The sequence below is a fragment of the Elephas maximus genome, chromosome 2 (genome assembly GCF_024166365.1).
Source record: "Elephas maximus indicus isolate mEleMax1 chromosome 2, mEleMax1 primary haplotype, whole genome shotgun sequence".
Taxonomy (NCBI): domain Eukaryota; kingdom Metazoa; phylum Chordata; class Mammalia; order Proboscidea; family Elephantidae; genus Elephas; species Elephas maximus.
This window is the reverse complement of record NC_064820.1, coordinates 43,219,846-43,246,608: the sequence shown is the minus strand read 5'-3', so window position 1 is coordinate 43,246,608 and position 26,763 is coordinate 43,219,846. Positions and strand designations below refer to the sequence as shown.

General features: G+C 43.1%; 1 protein-coding gene and 1 non-coding gene across 5 annotated transcripts in view; both read left to right on the top strand.

Moving 5' to 3' along the window:
• Positions 1 to 26,439, top strand: part of GDNF (glial cell derived neurotrophic factor) — a 31,589-nt gene extending 5,150 nt beyond the window's left edge. For 3 of the 4 annotated variants that reach the window (XM_049862651.1, XM_049862661.1, XM_049862633.1), the window contains exon 3: positions 23,295 to 26,439. In XM_049862651.1, coding sequence (XP_049718608.1) covers positions 23,295 to 23,779 — 485 coding nt within the window. In that variant the 3' untranslated portion in view covers positions 23,780 to 26,439. Of the gene's footprint in view, positions 1 to 19,173; positions 20,217 to 23,294 lie in introns of those variants that run through there. The other variant, XM_049862642.1, reaches the window with a different exon arrangement.
• TRNAK-UUU (transfer RNA lysine (anticodon UUU)) lies at positions 4,477 to 4,552 on the top strand. Its single transcript has one exon. It is a non-coding gene; the product is annotated as a tRNA-Lys (tRNA).
• Positions 26,440 to 26,763: the final 324 nt, after the last annotated feature.

The following is a 26,763-nucleotide window of genomic DNA, read 5'->3' as shown; positions in this document are numbered from 1 at the left end:
AGCATCACTACCACAGGAAAACACAATTTTCCCGCTTTTCTTGGTTTCCATACTATATATACACACCCCATGTTTTCTGTCTTCCAAAACCCTTTATCTGTTTTTGCTGTGCCTGGATAGGCTTAACTCTGAAAACCATTGCACTTCCACCCTAAAATGAGCCTGAAAGTGGAGAGGTCTGGCTTTCACAAAAACCAAGCCAGAGACAGAGAAGACACAGGAGAGCCGCTATTTCCAGAACAAACATCTGGGCAGCATCAAATCTGTTCAGAAAAGTTCCGGTTCTAGAAAGATTTATGGAAAATAGTGCTGGCTGGGCCTAGGGAAAGAAAGCTCTAGTTCACACCTCAGGTGACAACGTTAACTCTTAAGAAAAGGCCTGGTTAGTCATATTGGAGAATAAATCTGTGACTGGCCTCTCAAAAATTGACATGTTTTAAATAGCAAGTTCTACTAGGGCATGTCAACTGTAATTCGCTGTCATTTACCCTCCACTCTTCCAGATTTTTTTTTCTTCCAGAAGTTTATCTGTAGCATAAAGGTATATTACATCACAAATTATAGAGGCTGTTAAGGCGGTATATAGGTAACACAGGTAACACTAGGAAACTTGACACAAAACACCAAAATGCGCTGTTTTGCACGGAAACATGCTGTAGTCAGAGGCATCGTAGAAGCAGTCTCTACCCCATCAGCTATGTGTTAAGAATCCTCCAAACCCCCATGGTCTCGGTCTAGGAATTAGGTTTGTTTTATGCCTGATTATAGCCACCAAAGCACCTTCTTCCAGAGCCCCAAGAAAGAGAAAATGTGCATTTGTAAAAGGCAAATTAGGACTTGGAGAGTGATTTGGGATTAGAAAGAGAACAGGGTTGATCCCTTGAAATGCCAGCACCTGTTCCAACCCGAGCATTCAGGAGAGAAAAATGACAATGCCTGATTCTGAAGCCGGTTATTTAATTGGCACATTAATATCCTATCTCCCTTTGCTTATTTAATCCTGGCTCCTGGTTCTGGCTCTGCCTTCATTCAGCTAACTCTATGACTTTGGGCAAGTTACTTATTTACTTTAGAACTTAGTGAACAGTTTACAACCGCAGAATAGGAGACTTTTCCACTCCGGTTCAGTTCTGTGCTATAGGGTCTCTATGAGTTGGAATCAGCTAGACCACAAGGGGTTTTTTTCTCACTCCAAAATGCCAGTAGCTACAAGATTTGCCACCTGGCCTTCATACTCCTGTCCTCCTCATCCTTGGGAAGACACTCAAGCTTACTGGAATTGCCTGCTCTCTAAAAAGCACAAATGCTAGGTCCTACCCCCGGAAATTGTGACGTAATTGGTTTGGGATGTGGCCTGGACGTCTAGATGTTTAGATGTTTAGATGTTCCTCAGGTGAGTCTAAGGAACAGCCAGGGTTGAATCACTATGACTCAATGATACCTATGAAAATCACCAATTGCTGTAAGAGGCTTCGGTGGTTCATAGAAGGTACAACCACAAAGCAAGCAAGTTAACATTAATCCTGCTGACACTGTGGGAGGAGGGTATTGTGGAGTGAAGAATGACTTCTCTTTTACACACCAGATGCTAAGTCATCAATGGACCTAAAAGAAGATTCTGATTACTGCATTTACATTTGAACCAGCAGAATACACCCAATTCTGTTTTATCTATGGGACGACCCAATAGATCTAGAGGAAACTTGAATGAGAAACGTTCCCAAAGAGAAACTGAGCTGCACACTAAGCCAAACTGACTTCTTTCCAGGTACGTTCAACTCGGTAGCAAGCTGTCAGTTCAGGGAAGGCAGAATAATGACAGTCTGCAGGCTTTGGACACTCCACCAGTGTCAACACACCCCCGTCACAGTACTGATGTTTATATCCCACAGTGTGCATGGTGCAACTGGTGAGGGCTTATGGAGAAAAACATTAAGTCACCGCACTTCGTTTGAAGATAGAAAGTACTATAAATTCAGGCCCTTCTGGGTCCCTTTGAATGCTTGTAACTTAAAGACTGACAAAAGAATCTTTCAGACCACATTAACAGTCTTTCTGATGCTGTTCGGAGGGGGGCTGTAGCCCATCCACAGAGTCATCCTTTTGGTTGGGTGTCTTCTGCTGATTCCAGTGTTAATGAAACAGTCAGAATTCTGTTCCTAGCAGCATCACAGGATGGACTAAATAAATAAAATTAATAATTGGATAACTTGTTTGCCTGAAGGTTGACAGCAAAGTAAATGGGCCACAGTGGCCTCCTACAGCAACTCCTGTTGTCGTTGTTTTGAGGTGCCCTCTAGTTGATATCAACTCACAGCAACCCCATATGACAGAGTAGAACTGCTCCACAGGGTTTTCTAGACTTTTTTTATGGAAGCAGATCACCAGGTCTTTTTCCCCGAAGAGTCACTGAGTAGGTTCAAACCACCAACCTTGAGGTTAGCAGCCGAGCATTAACCATGGCACCACCAGAGCTTGTCTAAAGTCAAAGGATTGTGATTTTCCTTTTGGGGCACCCAAGGCTATTCCCTTTCACTATCTTTGTTTGTTTATTTCACTTTTTACCAGCATCTTCTCCAAAGGGTGGTTAGAGAAGGTGTGACGAATCTAGGAAGTGAAACTTGCAGATATCATAGCATTTTAGAGTCGGAAAAAAGGACCCTAGAGCTTATGGTTCTGAGGCCTAAAGAAGTAAAATAACTTGTCTGAAGTGCCACAGTTCCATGACGGCAGGAGGCAGGTCTGCTGAAGCAGAGACCAGAGTTTCCCCAAAACACTCTGCAACAAAGAGCATCCAGTTTTGCCAAAAGGGGGGAACGTTGTATACTGGAAGAAGGTCTTCAACTAATGACTAAAATAGTGATGCATCTCTCCTGGTCCCTCTTCCAAGGTGCTTCTGGGTGGGTTCAAACTGCCAACCTTTCAGTTAGTGGTCTAAGGCTTAACTGTTTGCACCACCAGGGATGCCCTAAAATAGTGTTGCAGGTTGTCTGAATTTATTGAATGTTTATTAATCATAGTTATATTCCAGAACTCAGCTGGGTTGACAGCTATAAATGTGGTTCCCAAGTAAAAGCATAAAGTGCATGTGGTTTTAAAAATTTCTGATCTAAAACCAGACAGGCAGTGCCCAATTTACGATGGAATTCCATTCCAAGGACCACTCCATTGTAAATCGGTTCTGATGTAAGTTGAATTCCTTGTTTTTTGTTTTAGTTTTCATTGTTATTGTCTTTTGTTATCAGTATCTTTATAAATCCAATCTTTACTTGTCTTTGGGAATTGGAAACATTGCACCTGAGAAAGTTAACATCAGCAGATTATACTCTGCAATGTTTGTAGTACATATTACTAACGGTTCAAAAACCCGGTGGCGTCAAGTCGATTCCAACTCATAGCAACCCTATAGGACAGAGCAGCACTGCCCCATAGGGTTTCCAAGGAGGAGCTGATGAACCTGAACTGCTGTCTTTTTGGTTAGCAGCCAAGCTCTTAACTAATGATAAGAAGTACAAAAAAAAAAAAAGGATGGTCCTAAGTACAGTTCCTAGTAACTCAAATATATTGCAAATCCGGGACTACATGTATATTCATTCATTCAACAAGTATTTAATGAGCACCTGTATATGCCTGCAACTGTCCTAGGTGCTAGGGATACCTTAAGAAAAATAATAAAAACCATTACCGTTGGGTCAATTCCGACTCATGGTGATCCCGCAGAGCAGAGTAGAACTGTCCCATGGGGTTTCCAAGGAACAGCTGGTGGATTTGAACTGCCATCCTTTGGTTAGCAGCTGTAACTCTTAACTACTGCACCACCGGGGCTCCAGGGATACCTTAGTACACGTAATATATAAAAGTCTCTACCCTCATGAAATGTACTTTCTAGTAAACATACATGTGTGGTAGGTATACCTGAAAACATGAAGGAAGCTTGAGCTGGTAAGGTAGGCTTAATATTTTGACTATAAGCCAACTAAGACTTTCAGGTAGACCCCAATTGTAACATAATAGGATTATATTCCACCAGTTTGGTTGCCGGTCACAAAATTTCCCTTAGACACAGTCTAAGTCAAGCTATCACGTTTCTAGGCTAACCCACAAAAATCTATCTAAACCATGATGTAACTGAACTATAATTCACAATATTATTAGGCTAGAGTTTCTGCCCAGGGTGCTCATGGCCCATAATCTCCACAGGGAGAGTATAGAGCAAGATGTCAGGGAGGTTCAACAAGCAAGAGCTCAAGAGGGAGACCTTCCCCTGGCAGGGGTCTGAACAGGGTAACATCCTTATACATGGGTGAATAGAGGGATTGTGAGTTGGAGGCTGCCTGTGCTGAGATAGAGTATTCCTGGCTTAAATGATCCTGGCTGGACATTCAGATCAGAATCTGGTTTGCATCCCTGCCTTGCTGTTATTTACCATCTCTTAAACTTCAGTTTTCTCATCTGTAAAACAGGGACAATAATAGTACCTGGTGGATAGCTCAGTTGGTAAAGCATCAGACTTTTAATCTGAGGGTCCAGGGTTCAAGTCCCTGTTCAGGCACTTCCTTTGGAAACCCTGGTGGCATAGTGGTTAAGTGTTTTGGCTGCTAGCCAAAAGGTCAGGAGTTTGAATCCACCAGGAGCTCCTTGGAAACTCTATGGGGCAGTTCTACTCTGTCCTGTAGGGTCACTATGAGTCAGCATCAACTAGACAGCAACAGGTTTGGGTTTGTTGTTTTTTTTTGTTTTTGTTTGTTTGTTTGTTTTGCCTCATGGCATTGATATGAGGGTCAAATGAGAAGATGCTTTGTAAAACCCGTATCCCATAAATAGGTATTGTCATTGTTATTTGCTACCCTCCTATTTACAAGCGCTCATTCCCAGGCACCCAATGAATGCCTTTCTCCTTTCACAGGCATTCACTCTGGCATCTCTGCCAGGATGTAGCTCTCAAATGGTGGAATTTTAGGCAGGACAACAGAATACCACGAGTGAAAGAAATGCAGGTCTTGCGGGAAGGTTATTTTGGGCCCCTCTGTCAGTCAGCATGTGGGCCAGGCCAGCCTTGCGTGGGATTCTGCCCCTGGTCAGCTCCCCTCGGCTCTTGCCAGGTTTTACAGTTCCTTCCCTTCCCCACTTTCTGAGCCCACATATTTCCTATGGAATTTTTCCTACCAGGCTGGCATGGTCTGCTTGAGGGAAACCTTCTTCTCCTGGCAGGGAGCCTGAGCAGGGCAAAATGCTTATACATGGGTGAATAGGGGGATTGTGAGTTGGAGGTTACTTCTGCTGAGATAGAGTATTCCTGGCTGAAATGATCCCAGCTTGGCATCTAATTTCAGATGTTTCATAAACCCAGCAATAAACTTTTAGTGATGGAATGGGCCCTGGCCTTCAGCCCTCTCCTAGATAAGGAAGCTTCTAGCCACAACAAGTTGATTAAATGTTAAGGTTTCAAATCTAATATTATATGACATCAAATTCAGAATAAATAAGAACCATCCATTCATCAATTGATTCCCATTGCCTTAGGGAGTGTGTGAATGAGCACTACTATGATAAAGTACCTAATGCTGTAGGGAGTGACTCTGCCTCTTGGGAAGGCGCTCCTTGAATCAAGAAATTGCATGTCAGACTCTTTTTGGAGACACTAAGTCCTCACTTTAAGGAGCCCCGGTGGTGCAAAGGTTAAGTGCTCCACTGCTAACTGAAAGTCGGGTGATGTGAACCCCAGCTGCTCTGTGGGAGAAAGATGTGACAGTCTGTGAAGATTTATGGCTTTGGAAACCCTCTGGGGTCAGTTCTACTCTGTCCTGCAGGGTTGCCGTGAGTCAGAATCGACTTGATGGCAATGAGTTTGGTTTGGTTTGGAATTCTTCACTTTAGATCCAAGACCAGGATCTCACCCTGGCCCCAGTTTGGAGACCTATTTCAATCTGTTGCTGTTTAGAGAAATTTGTTTAAGGCTTAATGCGAACTGGCCAATCTTAGGACCTCTGGCTGATCCAGCAGCCTAAGAATTATGCTCAATAGATTCTACTTTCGCTGACATAAAAATAAAAGCTGTCTGGCATATTCCTCTCCTAACTTCTCTTTCATCTTTATTTATTTAGCTTTTACGATCCACAGCACCTTCATTTGATTAAAATATTTATTTATTAACTAGTCACTTAAGCTTAGACAAGAAGCAAACGTTAAGTATCTTTCATGTGCTAAGTGCTGTGTAGCATCAAAAAGACAAAATTATGATCTTAACTAGCTTGTGATCTAGTTATAAACTACAGGTAAGTGAACGGATAGGTGGATGAGTGGGCAGATTCTGCAGAGACATATGGAAAGCAAGGGATTTACATTAGCTGTAGTCGCAGTGGAAATTCATAGCAATGAGGTCACTGGAATCTGGAGGTCATAGCAGAAAAAGATTCAGGGCAGAGGGAATATTTGAGCTGGTACTTGAAAGCTAAGGATTGGAGAGGGAAGGAGGAGAGGAGCGGGAATCATTCCAGACTAGGGAGAAGCATGGGCCAATGGGTGACCATGATTTGGGAAAGGGGCCCGTGGTAGATACAAGGAGGAGGTCAGACCGGTCTCCAGGTACTGGGAAGAAGATACCAGGAAGTGGTGTGAAATTGAGGCTATCTCGGTAGGCGATACCCAGACTATGAGACACCATGAAAGCCAGGCAAAGAAGATACTGGCTCCGCTGTCAGTGGCACTGGGCCACCATTGGATATCAGGAACAGACAGGTGGCAGGCAGCAGGTGGGACTGCCATCTTGCAGCAAAAGCTACTCAAGTACCCAAAAGTGAGTCTATGCCGAAGGCATAATTTTCATTTTAAAGAATTGAGCCCTTGTTTTTAAAAAGCTTAGGCATAGGCACATTTGAACAACCTACTCATCCTCAAGTAAGTGAATAGCTGCAAATAAAAACTTATTATTAAATTTAGGATCATAGTGCTTCTTAACTATCCACATGGTTAACCCAGTTTTTAACAAATAGGTTTTATATCTTCTCCTAAAATTAAATAAGTTAGAGCACTATTGGTCAAGAGAAGATACTATTAATACCCATTTTACAGATGAAGAAATGAGACTTAGAAATTTTTTCAACCTCACAAAATCTAGTAAGTGGTGAAGCCAGAATTCAAACCTGAAACTTCTTGACCCAAAGCCAGTATTTTTTGGCTTCGCACAGACTGTGCTCCCAAATTAGCAAATTCAGGAGACGTAAACACCGGCTTGCTGAAAATATATTCACTAAACCTGAAACACAGATTTCCAAGAAAATCAAATGAGCAAGCTAATAGAAAGGTGAAGCCGAGAATATTAAATTTCCTTTAGGCTCTTATGTTTTTATTTCCATTTGGGCTGCAGTGGTCCTCCCAGTTGTTGTCAACTCTGACTCAGGACAACTCTATGTGTGTTAGCGTAATACTGTGCTCCACCGGGCTTTCAATGGCTGATTTTTTGAAAGTAGAGCACGAGGCCTTTCTTCCAAGGAGCTTCTGGGCAGACTCGAACCTCCAGCCATCCGCACCACCCAGGAACTCCTGCAGTGGGCCAGTTGTGTTGTTGTGTGTGGTCAAGTCATGGCCTAGGCTAATATTATTAATGGTTACTTCAAAGCCCATATTAGAACATTTTTAAGAGATTTATTGGTATTCCTGTAATATTGATGCTTTTCGCAGTGAGAGATGTCTGCCTAACTTTCTGGGACAAAAGAAGGTCTCGTCAAGTGCCTCATCGACAGCATTTGGGAGAGCTTGTGGGAGATAGTTGTTCTCAGATCACTCCCATCCTCCCCAGGGAAAGGGGACGTTCACCTAGGAAACAGCAATTGCTACAGTGAGAATAGCCGCTCTTCAGCGTGGTTTGGGTTTGCGTAGGCAGTTTAGGTCACTGCTGAGAAACAACTATTTAGCTCAGTAGAGGCAAAAAACACCTTTGTATGAACTAAATAAGATAAATAAGATGGAAAGTGTGATGTTAAAAGGCCGTGGTCTTCAAACTTTTTTGCTTGTCAGCCTGCAAAACAAACTTTGAAAAAACTATTGCACACTTTTAAGTTGACACTTAAAATTTTCACCACAATTTTAGTAGTTTTACCAGATATAATTTCCAACCCATTCTCGAACTATGTGCTTTAAATGTATTTTTGGCAAAACCTTGGGACTGTGAATTTAACTTATTCAATTCATGGAAAACCATCAAACTAATCAGCCCAAATAAACTGACTTTTTGGTCAGAAAAGATCTGACTTTGTTTTTCAGTTCAAATACACGAGTTAATATATACCTCACGACAGCAATCACACTTCTGGGTTTTAACTATAAGCTACATAGATGGCTACGAATAACGGCTGGACAATGAATAAGGAAGCCCAAAGAAGAATTGATGCCTTTGAATTGTGGTGTTGGTGAAGAATATTGAATATATTATGACCTGCCAAAAGAATGAACAAATCTGATGAAGTATTAAAGGAAGCCTCATAAACAACCTTCGTTATGCAGATGGCATAACCTTGCTTGCTGAAAGTGAAGAGAACTTGAAGCACTTACTGATAGACCAAAGACCACAGCCTTCAGTATGGATTACACCTCAATTAAAAAAAAAAAAAAAATCCTCACAACTAGACCAAGAACCAACATCATGATAAATGGACAAAAGATTGAACTTGGCAAGGATTTCATTTACTTGGATCCACAATCAACACCCATGGAAGCAGCAGTCAAGAAATCAAAAGACACGGTGCATGGGACAAATCTGCTGCAAAAGACTCTTTAAAGTGTTGAAGAGCAAAGATGTCACCTTGAAGACTAAGGTGTACCTGACCCAAGCCCTGGTGTTTTCGATTGCCTCATATGCATGTTAAAGCTGGACAATGAACAAGAAAGACCGAAGAAGAACTGACTCCTTTGAATTGTGGTGCTGGTGAAGAATATTGAATATACTATGGACTGCCAGAAGAATGAACAAATCTGTCTTAGAAGAAATACAGCCAGGATGCTCCTTAAAAGCAAGGATGGCGAGACTACTTTTCACATACTTTGGACATATTATCAGGGGGAACCAGTCCCTGGAGAAGGACATCATGCTTGGTAAAGTAGAGGGTCACCAAAAAAAGAGGAAGACCCTAAATGAGATGGATTGACACAGTGGCTGCAACAATGGGCTCAAGCATAACAATGATTGTGAGGATGGCACAGGACCAGGCAGTATTTTGTTCTTTTGTACATAGGGTCGCTATGAGTCGGAACCGACTCGACGGCACCTAACAACAGATAGATGGGTAGGTGCACAGACAGGCAGGTAAAGCACTGAGTTTTGCCTCGAGTGCCTGGACAGAATGAAATAGGGAGCCACCCCTTCAGTATTTCTTGGCTCGTTCACATGGTACTCTCTCTGAAGAGTTCATAACACAGTGAATACCCATATAAAAAAAAACTCATCACCAAAATGTACCTCTTGTTAACAAGCATTTCGCCTCATTCTTTTTTTCTGAACCATTTGAGTGTTAGTTGCAAACATCATAACATTAAATACTTTAGCATATAATCTTCTAGGAATAAGAACATTGTCTTAAACCAGAAAACTCAAACCAAACCTGTTGCCATCAAGTCAATTCTGACTCAGGACAGAGTAGAACTGCCTCATGGGGTTTTCAAGGGTGTAATCTTTACGGGAGCAGACTGCCACATCTTTGTCCCATAGAGCAGCTAGTGGGTTGAAACCACTGATTAGTAGTCGAGTGCTTTAACCATGGTGCCACTGAGGCTCCTTAGCCATAATTCAATGATCATGCTCAGGGAAGTTAGCACTGATACAATCCTGTGATCCAAATTTCCCCAACTGTGGCAATAATATCCTTGATAAAACCAAACCAAACTCATTGCCGTTGAGTCAATTCCAAATCGCAGTGACGCTATAGGACAAAGCAGAACTGCCCCATAGAGTTTCCGAGGATCCTCTGGTTGATTTGAACTGTTGAACTTTTGATTAGTGGCCGTAGCGCTTAACCACTATGCCACCAGGGCTTCCAATATCCTAGATAGCTTGTATTTTTTTCTTTTTTGTTGTAAATCCAAGATTCAATCAAGAATCGCACATTAAATTTGGTTGGCACGTCTCTTTAGTCTCCTTGAACCTGGAATGGTTCCCAAGCCTTTTTATTTTTCAGGACATTGACACTTGTGAAGAGTGCAGTCTGTCTTCCCTGCTGTTTTACAGACTATCCTTCAATTTGGAAATGTCTGGTTGTTTCCACATTACTAGATCCAGGTAATCGTCCTTGGAACGTTGTGTCAGTGACGATGGGTCTTCATATCAGGAGGCCTCCACAGTAGTTTGTCCAAGGAACAACACGGACCTGAATTGTCCTCATGTGGCCCCTGAAGGTGTTTATATCCAGGACAGTGGGCCCCAGTAAAATGAGAAGTCCACCTCTCTTGGTGTGACAGAAGAGTGGTTGTAAAAGGGGATGTGAGGAAGGAGACCTGGCATTCTCAGAAGTGTTCTCAGGCAGACCAGTCTTAGGGCATAGCACACATGGAAGTTGAGGCTCTGACAACCAATTCCCTTAAAACTACCTGTAGGCACTGTGGGAAGTCTTCGTGTACCCCAGAGGGACACCTCCTCAGCTGATTTAACCATACCAGTTGCCATCGAGTCGATCCTGACTCAGAAGTCAATTGCCAGGCCTTTCTTTCAGGTCACCTCTGGGTGGACTTGAACCTTCAACCTTTCAGTTAGCAGCGAAGTGTTATTAACCGTTCGCACCACACAGGAGCTCCAATATAAGCCATAGTGGTTATAAAAAGTATCATTCATGAACTGTGGAATCAAGCGATGTTTGTGTGGTTAATTAGCAGGCCTTTCTGGATACACGGGCTGAAAACCAAAGCTGTTGCCAACGATTCAAGTCTGACTATAGCGACCCTATAGGGCAGGGTGGAACTGCCCCATAGGGTTTCCAAGGAGTGGCTGGTAGATTTGAACTGCCCTTTTAGTTAGCAGCCAAGCTGTTAACCACTGCACCACCAGGGCTCCTCAGATACACAGAAAAAAGAGGCAGTGAAAACTCCCAAGATAGGTCTGCTGCCTCTGCCCACAGACTGCTGGCTGCCACACCAGGGGTCCCGGGCCCTGCACAGAGGTGCCTCCATATAGAATGCACTAGACTCACAAGGGACCAGTGTCTGCATCCCATGTGGGGTAATCTTGCTTTGTCTACAGCCAGTAGAACTATCTTCTTGCTGCTCCCCCTCTGTCCCAGAGATCACAACCCTAACTGGCTTGTTAAATATTTTCTATGGGCTGGGCACTGTGCTAAACCCTTGCATACATTATTGTATTTAATCTTTACCTGAAGGGTAGGTGTGACTATTCCCTTTTTAAAGATGGGGAAATTGAGGCTGCTTAGGGTTCAGCAGCTTAGTCAGGATCTGGACCCAGGGCAGCCCCTAACCACTTCACAAGATCACTTCCTACCCACGTGAGACTCTTGGATATAACTCTTTTGGCTGTCTGAAAATATCGGGAGAAAAATTAGGCGCTGGAGTTCTGTAAATACAGTAGTTTGGGAATGATACCTATATCTGATTACCTGAAGAGTTCTTTTAAATTCCAGTAGACTTTTTCACCTGGGAGATAAAAGTGCCTGCTCACATTTATCCACAGGAATCTGCCAAGCAGGCTCAATGGATAACGACCACTTCTCTTTCACCCCTTTTACTCTCTTATCTTTTTTTAGTCCCTCCTTCTTCTCGCCCAAGTCCCTAAAGCCCTCATAATTCCCTTTACCTGCAGCTTAGTTGGTCTCCTGGGAAGGGCAGAGGAATCCTGTGGGTTTATGGGAAGGAGAAAGCAGAGACTATACCGGGTTCCTTTGGGGTTTTGCTGGCAACTGCCTGCCTCCAATAACACCACAAGGGATTATATTCCTTAGTGGCTTTTTGTGCACTTAATTTTATTAGGTAACTTTCTTGCCCTTCCCTGTTAAGTTTTTTACAAGGGCAGTAGCAGAGCTCATGGTGTGTGCTCTTTAGCGCGGGGTGTTTATTACTGACTATGGAGCGCTTTTAGCTCACACCAGGTGTTCGTGGATTAGCTAACAAATGGACGCCCTGTTGGGTGTTTTCCTGGCTTAAAAGCAGGAGAATGGCTATTTTACCCCCAGGGGAGCCATGCTTACACATAGAACTGTAAAATTATTAGCATCGTCAGGACGAAAGGATTGACCACCTACATAGAAATCCAAGCAGGGAAATCATAATCTGAGCTGCAAAATGAATAGATTGTTTCCCCCTGATTGGGGTTTCCTGGCTATTTATATTCATGGAGTAATTTCCAGTACTTTTATTACAAGTTTACTTCGTTGAGTTGTAAGATAACAGTTCAAGATATGGTGTAACTAGCAAGTGTGTGCGATGTTGATCAGAGTGTGTGGCGACAGTAAATAAAATGGCATTTTGGTCAGAAACATGGCTTTTTAAAGTATTCCCAAGGCTCCTTTTTCTATAATCTGAAGTGGTTTGCATTCTGGATGGTCTTTTTCTCCTGCCTTGAGAGAATCCAGAAATACTTTTTTAAAACAGCAAAACACTGGTGTTTTTACAACCCAAATACTTTTCAAATAAACCCATGTCATGCCTTATTGTCAACAAACCACTGGTCACGGGGAGAATGGACTGGTAGCTCTGGAAATGGTCACAAGGACTTAGTAAAGTGCTTCAGCTGCTGGCTGCTCCTAGGAGAGGATATGCTACGGACCCGTCCTGCAGTTAACCCAAGAGTAGCCCAGGACCAGGACAGTCTAACGCTCCACAACTAACGCTCGGCGAGTACCCTATCCAAGATAGGAAAACAAGGACTGTCATTACGTAATGTGAACTGCAGCAGCATTCGGTGCCTGGTGACCTGTGGACTTTCTTTTCTTTCTTTTTTTAAATTAGTCCAATTTAATGGCAAAATCAGCACTTCTCTGTGGCAGATGGCAGAACTTTGCAGAATTTTTCAGAGAACTGGAACACTCTCATGGGCTAACATTTCAGCAGTCCCTGGAGGTCAAATAAAAACGAGGGTTGACAGCCCAGAGATCAGCTTCAAAGACAAGCTGTGTGGCCCACCCGATCCGTTTTGTACCAGTTTCAGTGGGTGATTCTAGCCTTGGAGTCATAGCCAGAAGCTGGAGCTGACCTAAATGTGCTTGACGCAGCAAAAGCAAAAATAAATAAAATTGAGATTTTAAGAAAATGGCAAGTTCAGTGTTGGACTTGATGGTAATGAAACCTGAAGGAATTGCGTCCTGTTGACATAGTTTGCCCTCTCAGGGATCATTGGGCCCATCTTTACTTTTACAGATGAGGGAATTAAGGTTTGAGGACTCCTGAAACCAGAACCCAGGTACTTTGAGACTTGATCCAGAGCCCTTCTTACACATCCTTTCACCTCTTCTAAATGGGACATAAGGAAAATGTCTTGATGGGGTTGGAGAGAGGATTGATTGGTGTTGATTGCTGCAAATATAGCCGAGATGTTGAGCCAAGAGGTATACTGAATAGGTGGAGAATGACTAGATCCTGAAATAATTCTTGTGAGGTTTCATGGGGTCCCTGCAGTGCTGGCTGAGCCAGATACTGCTGAGGCTTCAGCCAGAGGTGTCTTCTCCCTGGCAGAAGTGACTGAAAGCTAATGTCTGGTGGCATATTTTGGTCAAGGTTTTTAGAGCTGGGGAGGGCCTCAGAGAGCACTGAGTTCACCTCAGAGGGGATAGGTAACTAGTCCAAGGTGATACACTGGCCAGGGACTGACCCAGGACTGGAATTCAGGGTTCTATCCTCTCCAGCTCTGCAGTGAGAGCCTTGTTGTCTGGTGCCAGGGTGCGTTTGAGGAGCTTCCGGAGACAGGCCCCTCCCTCTGAATCTGCTGCCCTTGGCTGCCGGTTTTCCGGTTTTAACTGGGCAAGTGCCAAACATGCAAGAACCAAGGCACCGGAGACCTGTCCCTAGAAGGGATAGCTTCCCCCTTTGTAAAGACAAGTTCCTGTATTCCTTGGCCCAGGGCAGCCTGACTTTAGAATCTACTCAATGTACCTGACTTTTAGCAGAAAGCGTATTTCTCACTTCCAGCTCTGAATTTGATAAACGTGTTCCGGGGAAGCCAGCATATCTTGCACCTGTAGCAGAGTAAATTACCAAACGCAGTGAGTCGTGGTAGTAGAATTTTTACTTAAAAGCAGGCAGGGATCACGGAGTACTAGAACAAGTTTGAGCTTTGAAACCAAACCATCTGGGTCCACATTTACTAGCCCTGTGGCCTTGGACAAATATTTGTCTTCTCCAAGCTCAGTTGTCAGCTTTAAAGTTAATGTGTGAAAGAGTCTAACACAAGTAGACCTCCAGCCCTTCTTTATACTGGTCATATTTTTAAGCACTTCAAGGAAACTGCTATTTTAGATAGATGATTATGAAAGTTGTAAACTGAGGAATTTTTTCCTTATTTTCATTTGTAAATTTGATAAATCATTTCATTTACTATGCCTAAAGGTAAGACTCAGCCATGTAGTTTTTATAACAATGTTTTCTTATTAGTGAAAGAAAATTGTTTGTACCTTATTGCACAATCTTCACAACGGGACCAATAAGCAACATCATGATAAATGGAGAAAATATTTTAAAGTCGTCAAGAATCTGATTTTACTTGAATCCACTGTTGATGCCCATGGAAGCAGTGGTCAAGAAATCAAATGATGTATTGCATTGGACAAATCTGCAGCAAAAGGGCTGTTTCAAGTGTTGAAAAGCAAAGATGTCACTCTGAAGACTAAGGTGCCCCTAACCCAAGCCATGATATTGTCAATCGCCTCATATACATGCGAAAGCTGGACGAATAATAAGGAAGACAGAAGAAGAATTGATGCTTTTGAATTATGGCATTGGCAAAGAATTTTGGATGTACAACTGGCTGCCAAAAAATGAACAAATCTGCCTTGGAAGTACAGCAAGAACGCTCCTTAAAAGTGAGGATGGTGAGACTTTGTCTCATGTACTTTGCACATGTTGTCGGGAAAGGCCAGTCCCTGGAGAAGAACTTCATGCTTGATAGAGGGTCAGCGAAAAGTGGAAGACCCTCAGGAAGATGGATTGACACATTGGCAACAACAGTGGGCTCAAACATAGCAACAATTGTGAGGATGGCTCAGAACCAAGCAGTGTTTTGTTTCATTATACATAGGGTCACTGTGAGTAAGAACCAACTCAATGCGACCTAACAACAACAACAACAACAACAACTTTATTGCAAGGTAAAAAATAAACCAGTTGCTGTCGGGTCAGCTTTGACTTCTGGCAACCCCATGTGTGTCAGGTAGACAGGTGCTGTATAGGATTTTCATTGACTGACTTTTCAGAAGAGGATTGCTGGGCTTTTTGCCCGAGGTGCCATTGGGTGGACCCAAACCTCCAACTTTTCGGTGAGTAGCAGAGTGTGTTAACCATTAGCACCACCTGGGGACAAGGTCAAAATAACTTGTCCACAAAAAGTCACATTTGTTGGGATTCTTCTTAAGAATCCTAGACTGATATTTTCTTTTCATATAAAAATGTGCGTGTGATATTTTCTTTTCATACACACACGCACATTATATAGAGAGTGAGAAATTTTATTTTTCATGTACTTGTCTACAGAGCAATGCTTTATAGGCAGGAAAAAGAACACCGGATTAAATACTCCCACTTCCAGGGGGGTTTCATCCCTATTGATGGACAGGAGTCCTGAGTGGTGTAAATGATTAACGACTCGGCTGCTAACCAAAAGACTGGGGGTTCGAGTCCACCCAGAGGCACCTCAGAAGAAAGCCCTAGTGGTTGGCTTCTGAAAGATTGGCCATTGAAAACCGTATGGAGCACTGTTCTACTCTAACACACATGAGGTCACCACGAGTTGGAGTCTACCCAATGGCAACTGACTTTTTTTTTTTTGGAGGGGGCAAGGGTTGGTCAGTGGACAGCCTCTCGTAGGGGCTGTACACATTAGGTTAGACTACCCAGCACTTTAGTGGCCCCGGGCACAGCAGGCCACCCAGAACTGGGTACTACCAGGTAGTGAAGAGACCTAGATGCTGATTCTAGACGTACCTCCCACCTGTGTGGCCTTGGCGAAGGCAGTAGCTCACTCCTACATGCCTCAGTATATTAACTGTTGCCCTTCCTAAACATGGAAGCTGGGCGCTTGACAGTAAATATGGAAGCTGGCCCTCTCCAGAGCGAGAAGCACTTGGGCCTTGTCTCCAGGACCTCTGCCTCCTTTGAGGCTGGCCCAGGCAGAATACAAGCCTTGCTTGGGTACTAGGGTTAGGCTCCCTGTTTCCCAGGGCCCTCCAAGCCTCAGAGCACTTTCCCTCTATCCTCCAGAGTCCACTCCCACTTTGGGTAAGGAATTATCTCCTCAACACTTTGTAGACAAATTCGAGCCTCCTCTCTCTTGAACCCACTGTTTGAAACTTGGGCTGAAGGCCAGCCTGGCCAGGTGAGGAGGGGAACAACCTAGTACTAGTATAAAAATAACCCCTTTGATTAACATATATTGAACCTATACTGTTTTTAGGAGCCCTGGTGGCTCAGTGGTTAAGAGCTCGGCTGCTAACCAAAAGGTTGGTGGTTCGAATCCACCAACCTCTCCTTGGAAACTCTATGGGGCAGTTCTAGTCTGTCCTATAGGGTCACTATGAGTCAGAATTGGTTTTTTGGTTTTTATACTGTTGTTAGGAGAAATCTGACATTTCAGGAAAATGCTTTATCCACTGATGTCAGCTTAACCAAGAAAACATTTTGAATAATGTAGTTTTTAGTTCAACAATTACAGGGAGTACTCAGACACCTCACCGTTGTTCTTATAAAAGCGCAGTTAGCTTTACAAAATCACCAATATTGCAGTCCTTTGTTTCTGAGGTGACATATTTTCCCCCACAATCTAAAGAGGCAAAGTCTTTGCAATGAACGGTTTGTTCCCAGAGCCATGCCCCAGGACAAGGTTCATTTGTTTAAATAGCACCATTTATACAAAGGACACATCAAAGTTAAAATATTTTAAATAGAAAAATGCCAAAATATTTGGTCACACTCTGAATGATGACTTAAATGCATTTGTGCATTCTGATATTTCAAAAACTTTAGCTTTTAGGTGGGCATGTTTTCCAAGATGTATCATCCAAGTGGGTCTGGGAAATGAGCAAGTATTTGACCTTTTTAAAAAATGATACTCCTCTTCTGTGGTTTGCAAACTCTTTACAATCAAAGTTAATGCTAACGAGGGCTGTTCGCGTACCTGACATTCTGCCAAGCTCTTTGTAGGATGCAGAAGAAAGTGATATGCTGTTAAATTTCTTAATTCAGGGAGCCAATCCAAACCCAGACCCCTTTCCTTCCCCTCAGCTCAATGAATTCCTGGAGGATTTGTGCAGCTGTGGGCTTCTGAGTTCATCACGGGGAGTTTCCTGTGCAGGCTGGGTTCTAGACAGACTCAGTGAGGTTCACACAGCACACAACACACCCCTGTGGCAGTGCATGGCTCCTAAAGCCCCCAAAATGCCTAGCGTTGATAAATTGAGGCTCTCCATGTGAATTAACTCAGTTGCCATCAAAACATCTGGGATTTGGAATCTAGTTGAAAGAGACAGGCCTATTTGCTCTGTGGTTTGAAAAATATAATGTTGCCCTTTTCTGGTTTCCAAAATTTGTATTCGTGTAAAACTTTCAGCATAATTATTTATGGTTTGTTCTATTTTTCAAGAATGAGGGGGAAAAAGCCTTCATTTCAATACAAGTCACCTATAGCCTGAAGATGGAGCTTAAATAAATATTTTCACATTAATAGCAAAGTATGAGGGAGATATTCCCATCAACAGGGGTTCTCATTAACTACGCCATTCAGTTTAACACATCGAACATTTATTGAGTGCTTCGCAGATGCCAGGAAGCCTTTTAAATCAGGGTTAATCGTCTGTTCACCGCATCAACCAAAAACAGAAATGGTTTATGCATTCGAATAGCCTACTGAAAAGGCCAAGTAGAATTTAAAATAAGGAGAAGCAGACTAACGTTCTCATAATTAAGTATATATATATAAAAAAAAGTTGCCATCAAGTCAGCTCCAATTCATGACAACCCCACAGTGTCTGAGTAGAACTGTGCTCCATGGAGTTTTCAATAGATGATTTTTTTCAGAAGTAATCCATCAGGCCTTTCTTCCAAGGCACCTCTGAGCAGACTCAAACCTCCAACCTTTTGATTAGCAGCCAAGCACATTAGCTGTTTGTACTGTCCAGGGACTCCAGTGAAGTATAACTCTATGTCCCAAATATTGTAATATTTATCACATGTGATATTTGGGATATAATTATACAAAAAAATTATTCTCTACGGGCGGTCTGTGGGTTGCGAGTGTCTGACTTACAACCCGTAGTTATGAACCAATCCCTATAAAGCCTATTAGGTTAAAAATCCAATATACATACAATGGTTCCTAGTAACAAATGGATGCAACTTTGCAATGTGCATCGAACATTATTATTATCATTATTACTGAAAAAGATGTTTTAGTGTTTCTGGAAGTGTTTCTGTAATGTTTTTTATGCATAGAAAGGCACACTGCATACTATATACTAAGACTGTATACTAAGACAAACATTTGACTAACTGACGCTGGATACGTACTGTACTAACTGTTCTGACTTAAAGTACAAATTCGACTTAAGGACAGAATGAGGAATGGAACTCATTCATAACCCGGGGGCTGCTTGTATTTACCTGAAATTCTAATTTAACTGGGTGTACTATCTTTTAACCCAATAACTTTAACTCTACTATATTTTCAGACAAAGTCATGCATTCAAAATGCCTTAAAGGGAAAAAAAAATTTTTTTTTGAGAACCTTGGAAGTATTGAGCATTAAATAAGAACCCTGTAAGGGCTTACACTTGTCATTACAATAACTCCAGTAATATAGATTATATAATTTATCATATTATATAGATTAATGAGTCCCAGTGTTAGTTGAACTTTTGTAACTCTTATGTATCCCCCCTTACCTTATGTTAAAATTTTAGTAATGTTTCATCCTCATTTCTGATCAATCTTCAGTTGGCAGCTACTCTGAATCGATTTTAACTTTCTGTGTTCCCAGGTTCTTAAGTTAATGATCTATTCAGGAATTTTTAAATAGAGTTGGGGACTCCATGGTGTGGGTCATTCTGTAAAACAAAGAGTCTTTTCTGGAATTTGAAGACTCTTGTACACATTGATTGATCACCCCGAATATATCAGCTTTAGAAGTTCAGGTTTCTATGTAAGCATGGTTTTTTGAAACTAAGCACACCTATACTTATTTCCTCTTTTATAGCTTAGTAGTGAAAAATCACAAATAGCATCAGCAGCTCTTTTTTTTTTAATAAGTAGTTTATATGTCTTAAATCAAAGCGATTTAAAGGTTAAAAAACAAACAAAAAACTTCCTAAGGAAATCCAGTTAGAAAGCAGTTCAAAGGAAACACCAAACTGAGAACACTCTTCCAGTTCTTCTTGTTGATAAGTTACTTCCAGGGACCCTGAGCCCTTCGCCAAGACCCAGGAGGAGGTGGGCAATGACAGCCAGCACTGGAAGGTTGTAGGAGGCTAGTGAGGAAAGTCAGTTTGGAGATGGTTATTCAACTTTCAGGTAGAAATGACCCTGCCATTTGGGGCATCACGGCTTTCTGTGTGATGTGGGCTGTTTATTTCATAACGATGCCGTTCTTATCTGAAGTCTAGGTCTGTCCTTGAAAAATTAATGATACTTTCCCCCTCTTGAAGTCCCAGGGTGGTGCAAACAGTTAACCCACTTGGCTGCAAACCGAAAGATTAGTGGTTGGAGTCCAGCTAGAGGCACCTTGGAAGAAAGGCCTGGCAAGCTACTTTTGAAAAATCAGCCATTGAAAACCCTATGAAGCACAGTTGTACCCTGACACATATGGGGTCACCATGAATCGAAATCAACTCGACAGCAACTGGTCTGGTTCCTCCTCTTAAAGGGACCTCATTCATTCAACAAATATTTATGAGGGGCTCCCTGGCCCAGGCCGTCTTCTAAGCACTTGAGATCCATCAGTGAACAAGCCAGACAAAGGTCCCTGCCTCCTGGAGCTGACATTCTATCAGAGGAGACAGACTACAATTAAGAAACATAACACATAAGTAAGTTATATAGTAAAAAAAAAAAAAAAAAAGTATGTTAGGCATTTTGTGTGTAAGCATTATGCGGGAAAAGAACAGGGCAGGGGATCTGGATTCAGGGTTGGGGAGGGATTCCATTTTAAACAGAGAGGTCAGGGTAGGCTTTGCTGATGGTGACATTTGAGCAAAGCCTTGAAGGAGGTTGGGAGTGAACCACGGGGCATTCTGCAAGGACAGTGTTCTAAGCAGAGGAAACAGCCACCACAAGGCCCTGAGTCTGTGGTTGTGCTGGAGTTGTGGTTCTCAACCTGGGATGGTTTTGCACCCCCCTCCCCAGCACTCATGGAACATTTGACAATGTCTGGAGGCATTTTAATGTCTCATGACTGGGGTGGAGGGGGCTAATGGCATCTGGTAGAGAGAGGCCAGGGATGCTACCAAACATCCTATAATGCACAGGAAAGCCCCCACAACGAAGAACAACCTGGCCCAAAATGTCAATAATGCCAAGTTTGTAAAGTATTGTGTTTGAGGATTAGCAAGGAGGCTAGGGTAGCTGGAGGGGGGCAGGCAGGAGATGAGGTCAGAGGAATGAAGGCTGGGGAGTAGCGAGTGGTCAGGCCAGGTGGGCCTTTAGGCTAGTGCGGACTTTGGCTTTTATTCCAAGAGAAATGGGGAGGTGTTGGAGGGGCTTGGGCAGAAAAAGAACATGACCTGACTTAACATTTTAAGAGGATCCCTTTGGCTGCTGGGTGGGAAAGAGACTGAAGAGGGGCAAAGGCAGAAGGAGAGGGACCATTTGGGGGTCTGTTGCAGTTGTCCAGGCAAGAGATGATGAGGGCTTGGGCCAGGGCAGAGGCAGCTACATGACTTCTCAGCAGCAGGACCATCCAGTGCTAAAGGTCAGATAACAGGCAGCGAGGTCTTGAGAATTCTGTGCAGTCCTCACTCTATTCCTGACTATGTATCATGCTGCTGGTTAAGTCACCTCAGCTAGGTTTTGTTTTACACAGTACGCTATCTGGTGTCTGCTTTAACAATTAAACAGATTTGGTTTTTGACAAAACAGCTTGACACGGGTTAGGCACAATATAATCCTTTTGTGTGTTAACATTGTCTTGGTAAAAAAAAAAAAATTCACTCTTGTTGACAACTCTTTGGAGTAAAATTAATTGAGGTATATTTTTATAAGCCACGTACAACCCTAAATAGACTAAATTACCTGCTAATGGGGTGTGGGGAATGTAAAGGGTCTAGAACCTAACACACAGGAAGTTGAATTGCTTTCCTTGTTATAAATTTATTAAATTGTTCAAATAGTTATTTTTCTCTTACATGATCAGCCAGAACAAATACAGAGACACTGCTGAAAACATCAAGAAATTGCTAATTCATACTTTTTACTCAAAGGTCTCATCCCCCGACCCTCCATGTAATCACGCTAAAGTCCATTAAAAAAAAAAAAAAGTCCATAGCTCCTGTCTTATTTACAACCCGAGAAGCAGCAGGGACAATGGGAGTCATAGGGGCAACCTAAAGTTCCTGGTAATACAATGGTTAAGCTCTCAGCTGCCAAATGAAAGGTAGATGGTTGGAACCCACCAGCAGCTTGGGAGAAAAGACCTGGCAATCTGCTTCCATAAAGATTATGGCCAGGGAAACCCTATGGGGCAGTTCTGTTCTGTCACGTAGGGTCATTGTGAGTCAAAATTGACTTGATAGCCCACTACAACAACAGTGACAGCCCAGAGTTCCTGGGTGGTGCAAATAGTTAACACACTCAGCTGCTAACCGAAAGGTTGGAGGTTCAGGTCTGCCCAGGGGCACCTCAGAAAAAAGGCCTGGTGATCTATTTCCGAAAGATCAGCCATTGGGAACCCTGTGGCACACATAGGGTCGGCAAGAGTCAGAGCTGACCGCTGAAGGAAGGCAACTGGTTAGTGTTAACGATAGCCTGAGGTCAGGGCTGGATCTGTCCACAAACAGCATCTCATTTCCATTCATTACTGTGAATCATTTAAATATCATGGCACTGGGTCTGGATTAGTAAAGTATCACCAGGCTATTTTTTTTTCAAGTCTCTTTGTTAGTGAAAAGTTGGCTTTGTTTTAGTCCCTTAACGTTATTTAGGGAAGTTTTAAAATACAGTTGATTTGTTCTCTCAAAATGGTTCTTGACCCACTCAGCCATGCAGAGGTGTTGAGTCAGGATAAATGTCATGGTACCCCCCTACAGTGGCACTCCTCGTATTCAGAATAAAGTAGTATGTTGAAAGATAATCCTTTTTTGACCCTCTGAGACAGAGTTTCTCAATGTTTAGTCCATGGACCACCTACATCAGAATTCCTTGGGGGCTTATTAAAAATGCAGATTCCTTGGCCCCCTTCGCAGACCACGAGACTCAGGATGTCTGGGGTGGGGTCAGGAATCTGCATTTCAGGGAGCATCCCAGAGCATTCTCATGCCCACTCATGCTGGAGACCACTACTCAAGATTATGTTGCTAAGCAGGAACAATGGACTTAGGGGAACAACATTTCTATTTCTAGTTGCCATGACGTCGACCCCAACTCATGGCAACCCCACGTGAGTCAAAGTAGAACTGTGTTCCATAAAGTTTTCAATGGCAGATTTTTTGGAAGTAGATCACCAGGCCTTTCTTCCAAGGTACCTCTGGGTGGACTCAAACCTCCAACCTTTCGGTTAGCATGTTAACCATTCGGTTAGCATGTTAAGCATTTGCACCACCCAGGATCTCCAACATCTTTCTAGGCTTGTTTAAAAATGACAGATGTTATTCCGGTAAAAAAAATACACTTCTAAGGATTTGTTTCCAATCAGGAAGTGTGTCACCCACCGTGTTAGTCTCCTCTTTCAACTAAATAATCCTTCTTCGAAATCTTGGAAGATGCATTTTAGCCTCTTTTTTGGGGGGATTACAGTGGTTACTTAGCTCAACTGGTTGACAGTTTTGCTGTGGGCCCAGTTCTGGCTGACTTTGGCAGGTGGCGGCGGGGGGGGGGCGCTTTGATCTGGAAAACTGCTTGAAATGATCATTGTTCTGGTCTCCTGTGACATTTTCTCTCTTCTTGTTGAACAGCAAATATGCCAGAGGATTATCCTGATCAGTTTGATGATGTCATGGATTTTATTCAAGCCACCATTAAAAGACTGAAAAGGTCACCAGATAAACAAATGGCAGTGTTTCCTAGAAGAGAGCGGAATCGGCAAGCGCCAGCTGCCAACCAGGAGAATTCCAGAGGGAAAGGCCGGAGAGGCCAGAGGGGCAGAAATCGGGGTTGTGTCTTAACTTCAGTACATTTAAATGTCACTGACTTGGGCTTGGGCTATGAAACCAAGGAGGAACTGATTTTTAGGTACTGCAGTGGCTCTTGCGATGCGGCTGAGAATATGTACGACAAAATATTAAAAAACTTATCCAAAAGTAGAAGGCTGGTGAGTGACAAAGTGGGGCAGGCATGTTGCAGACCCATTGCCTTCGATGATGACCTGTCATTTTTAGATGATAACCTGGTTTACCATATTCTAAGAAAGCATTCCGCTAAAAGGTGTGGATGTATCTGACTCCGGCTCCAGAGACTGCTGTGTTTTGCATTCCTGCTACAGTACAAAGTAAGGGACCAAGGTTCCCAGGAAATGTTTGCCCAGAATGGAAGATGAGGACCAAGGAGGCAGAAGCAGAGGCTGAGGAAGGAGAGGAGGAAGAAGGCAGCCGTTGTGGGAGCCTGGTAGAAGGAGATCCAGCTACAGAAAACTGGACACATGAGAGAGAAAGGAGCCATCTGGTTTCTCTAAGACGGCAGCCAATGCCATCAGAAGCTCAGGGCTGGTGTCCCTGGTTGGGTGTTGCCATCGTTTCATCTGATACAGTCCACCGTCACCCATCACTGGCATAGTGGCGGATGCACTTGAAGAAACCAAACCAGTGTGTCTCCTGTGGTTTGTTTTCATATGTCTGAAGACACCAGGGAAACAGGAATCCTGGGGTGAGCCCACTTGTCATGATGTGTTACTGCTGAAAGCCAGAAAGGGTTCTTTTCTGTCACTCAGTTGAGACATACCCCGAAAAGAAAACAACAAAAAACAAAGACACGAGAGATAATAACCTCTGAATTTGAAAGTTGAGGCCTGAGGTTTACAACAACCAGTGTTTTTGTGAACAGTTGGCGACTGATTCGGAATATGGTGTGTGGGGTGGGAAGAAGTTGGATAGGTACCAAAGAGGCTGTCCTCATGACTAAAACAAACCTGAAGGTATTTCCTTTCTCTCCTTGGAAACAGGAAACAAGTTGTGGCTTTCAGCAGCATTCCTGTAGGAGAGCTAGTGGGGAGGGCCCCCGGCGCAGGGGGACAGGGAGACCCACGTGGCCTGTCGGTTTACAGAAAGACAGATGTTACATACACCCCAGCTCCGTTTATGCGTGGTCACCAGTGACCAGAGAAGCTACTCGATGCAATGCATCTGTTTCAGATACAGAAATCTAGAGAAGCTATTTATTGAGATTTAAGTTATTATTATTTATTACTGTTCACTAATGAATTTCTCTTTTTTGTCCCTTATTTATTAAAAGTTTCTTTTCAAAGGTGCCAAAGTATATGTGCTTGCAAAACACAAAGAAAGGTGACAAAGGAAATTTTAATTGGGAACGAGGGTCCATGCTTTTCAAAGTATTTTAAAAAAAGGTCTTTTTGCTAGCCAAAAATCACTTACTTTACCTTTTTAAGAAAAGCCCTGGTTAATTTCCCCAGATTTCAGCATTTTCCACATTTTTATTAAAAAAAAAAAGGTCAGGAGCATCTCTGCCAGGCCACCTTTTTGGGGGCAGCATGCAGAGATCGTTGGCACTTGGCTTTGTTTCTTCGTTGCTCCATCACTGAACAAATGATGCCATAAGCTCCACTTCCTGTCGTATTTAAGCTTTTATTCCCCTCCTTATATATCTATCTATAATATGCGTAACCATATATGTAAAAGGTTAAATTCCTTTTAGTAGGTAGTTTTGGATTTCACGTTGACCCAAAAGTAAAGTAAAACGTTCTGTCAGGTAGCCATGGTTTTGCCTGACTCGATGAGCCTATTCCTCTATCCCTGCCCACCTAGTGCCTTCCTGAGACACAGGCTGCTTGGCCAGTGCAGGCCAAAGATCACACGGATGGCTGTCCAGAAGTGGGGTCGGCCTGGTTCCCATAAAAGCCACTTGGCTGTCGTCTTGGCTCAACGATTGTTGCTCCTGTGTACCCAATCCCTGGAAGAAGGTGGCTGAGCAAGGTAGATGAGGAAGACGTATGGCCTAGCCACAGTATACCACGCAAAGCCTCACACTTAGCCGCAGAGTGTGCTACCTTGAGGATGAAAGAGTTTGGAGGGGAGGAAGCGCAGGATCAGAACAACCTCTCGTAAGTGCCCCAAATTGTGGATTTGCCTGGCAGCCGACACAGGCAAGGTGCACTGGGCCCTATATTAGAGCTTTTTACAAATTTCATAAAAGGGATTTTTCTCAAGGAGATAACCTATCACTCTCTTAGTGGCTATTAACCACAAAAGGATGACAGATTTAGCGATTATATAACCTTGCTTCCCACAAGTAATCATGTTATTTTTGCAAAGTAACCAAAAAGCAGCAGTTACCAGACATCCCCTCCCCCTGCCCCAAAACACCTAAGTTCTCCATTATTCTGCCATCTCTGTCCTTTCTGCTCCTTTGGCGTGACTTGGAAATAGAGGAAACAGCCTCTCACCCTCTCCTGGGGCCAAAGCAGGGGACTTGCTAAGAAGCAGCCTGCTCAAATCAGGGCAAACGCAGCTGTCTGGTCATTCCTGAGGCACAATTTGGATATAGCCCCAGGGTCATCTGTCTGACTCAGATAACAATGGCAGATTTGGTGGCCAAGTTTCCCAGGTTTCAGCCCCCAACTCCGCAAGGAGGATCCCTGTCCATAAGGGCTGTAGGATTCCAATGGGTGTTGACACCTTGTTCCCAGCATCATCTACACACCATAATCAGGTTTTAACTTAAGCAAATTACTCCACCAAATCCACAAAAGGGTAAAGTTTGTGATTTTTCTTTACCATTGCTACTACCATCCAACATGGTAAGGAGCGCACTTCTTTGGAAGTTCTGACTTCTCTGATCTGTCTTGGTCGTTTGTGTTATACAACCAAAGTTCTCTACAGACTTTATTTTTGTACAATATCATTTTGTAACTTTTTACGAATAAAAACTCATTTCTATCGTTCTCTGTTCTTCTGTGCTGCCTCCTGTGCCTGTGGGCCACATCCAGGCCAAGCACGCCATCCACAAACATTTATTTTCATCCGGGTCCTGGGTTAGAAGGCCGTCCCTTTCAGTGCCTTTCAGCCCACTGGTTGGACAATTGCCTTGCCTGTCAACTCTCCACAACCAATCACCATCCAGGCAGGAAAAAATGACGAAGTTCTTTCCTTTATTCGTTAAACAAATACTTAGGATGTGTCTGCTCTGTGCAAGGCGCTGTTCAGGGGACTAGGCATCCAAAAGTAGCCAAACCAAAAATATCTGCCCTCCTGG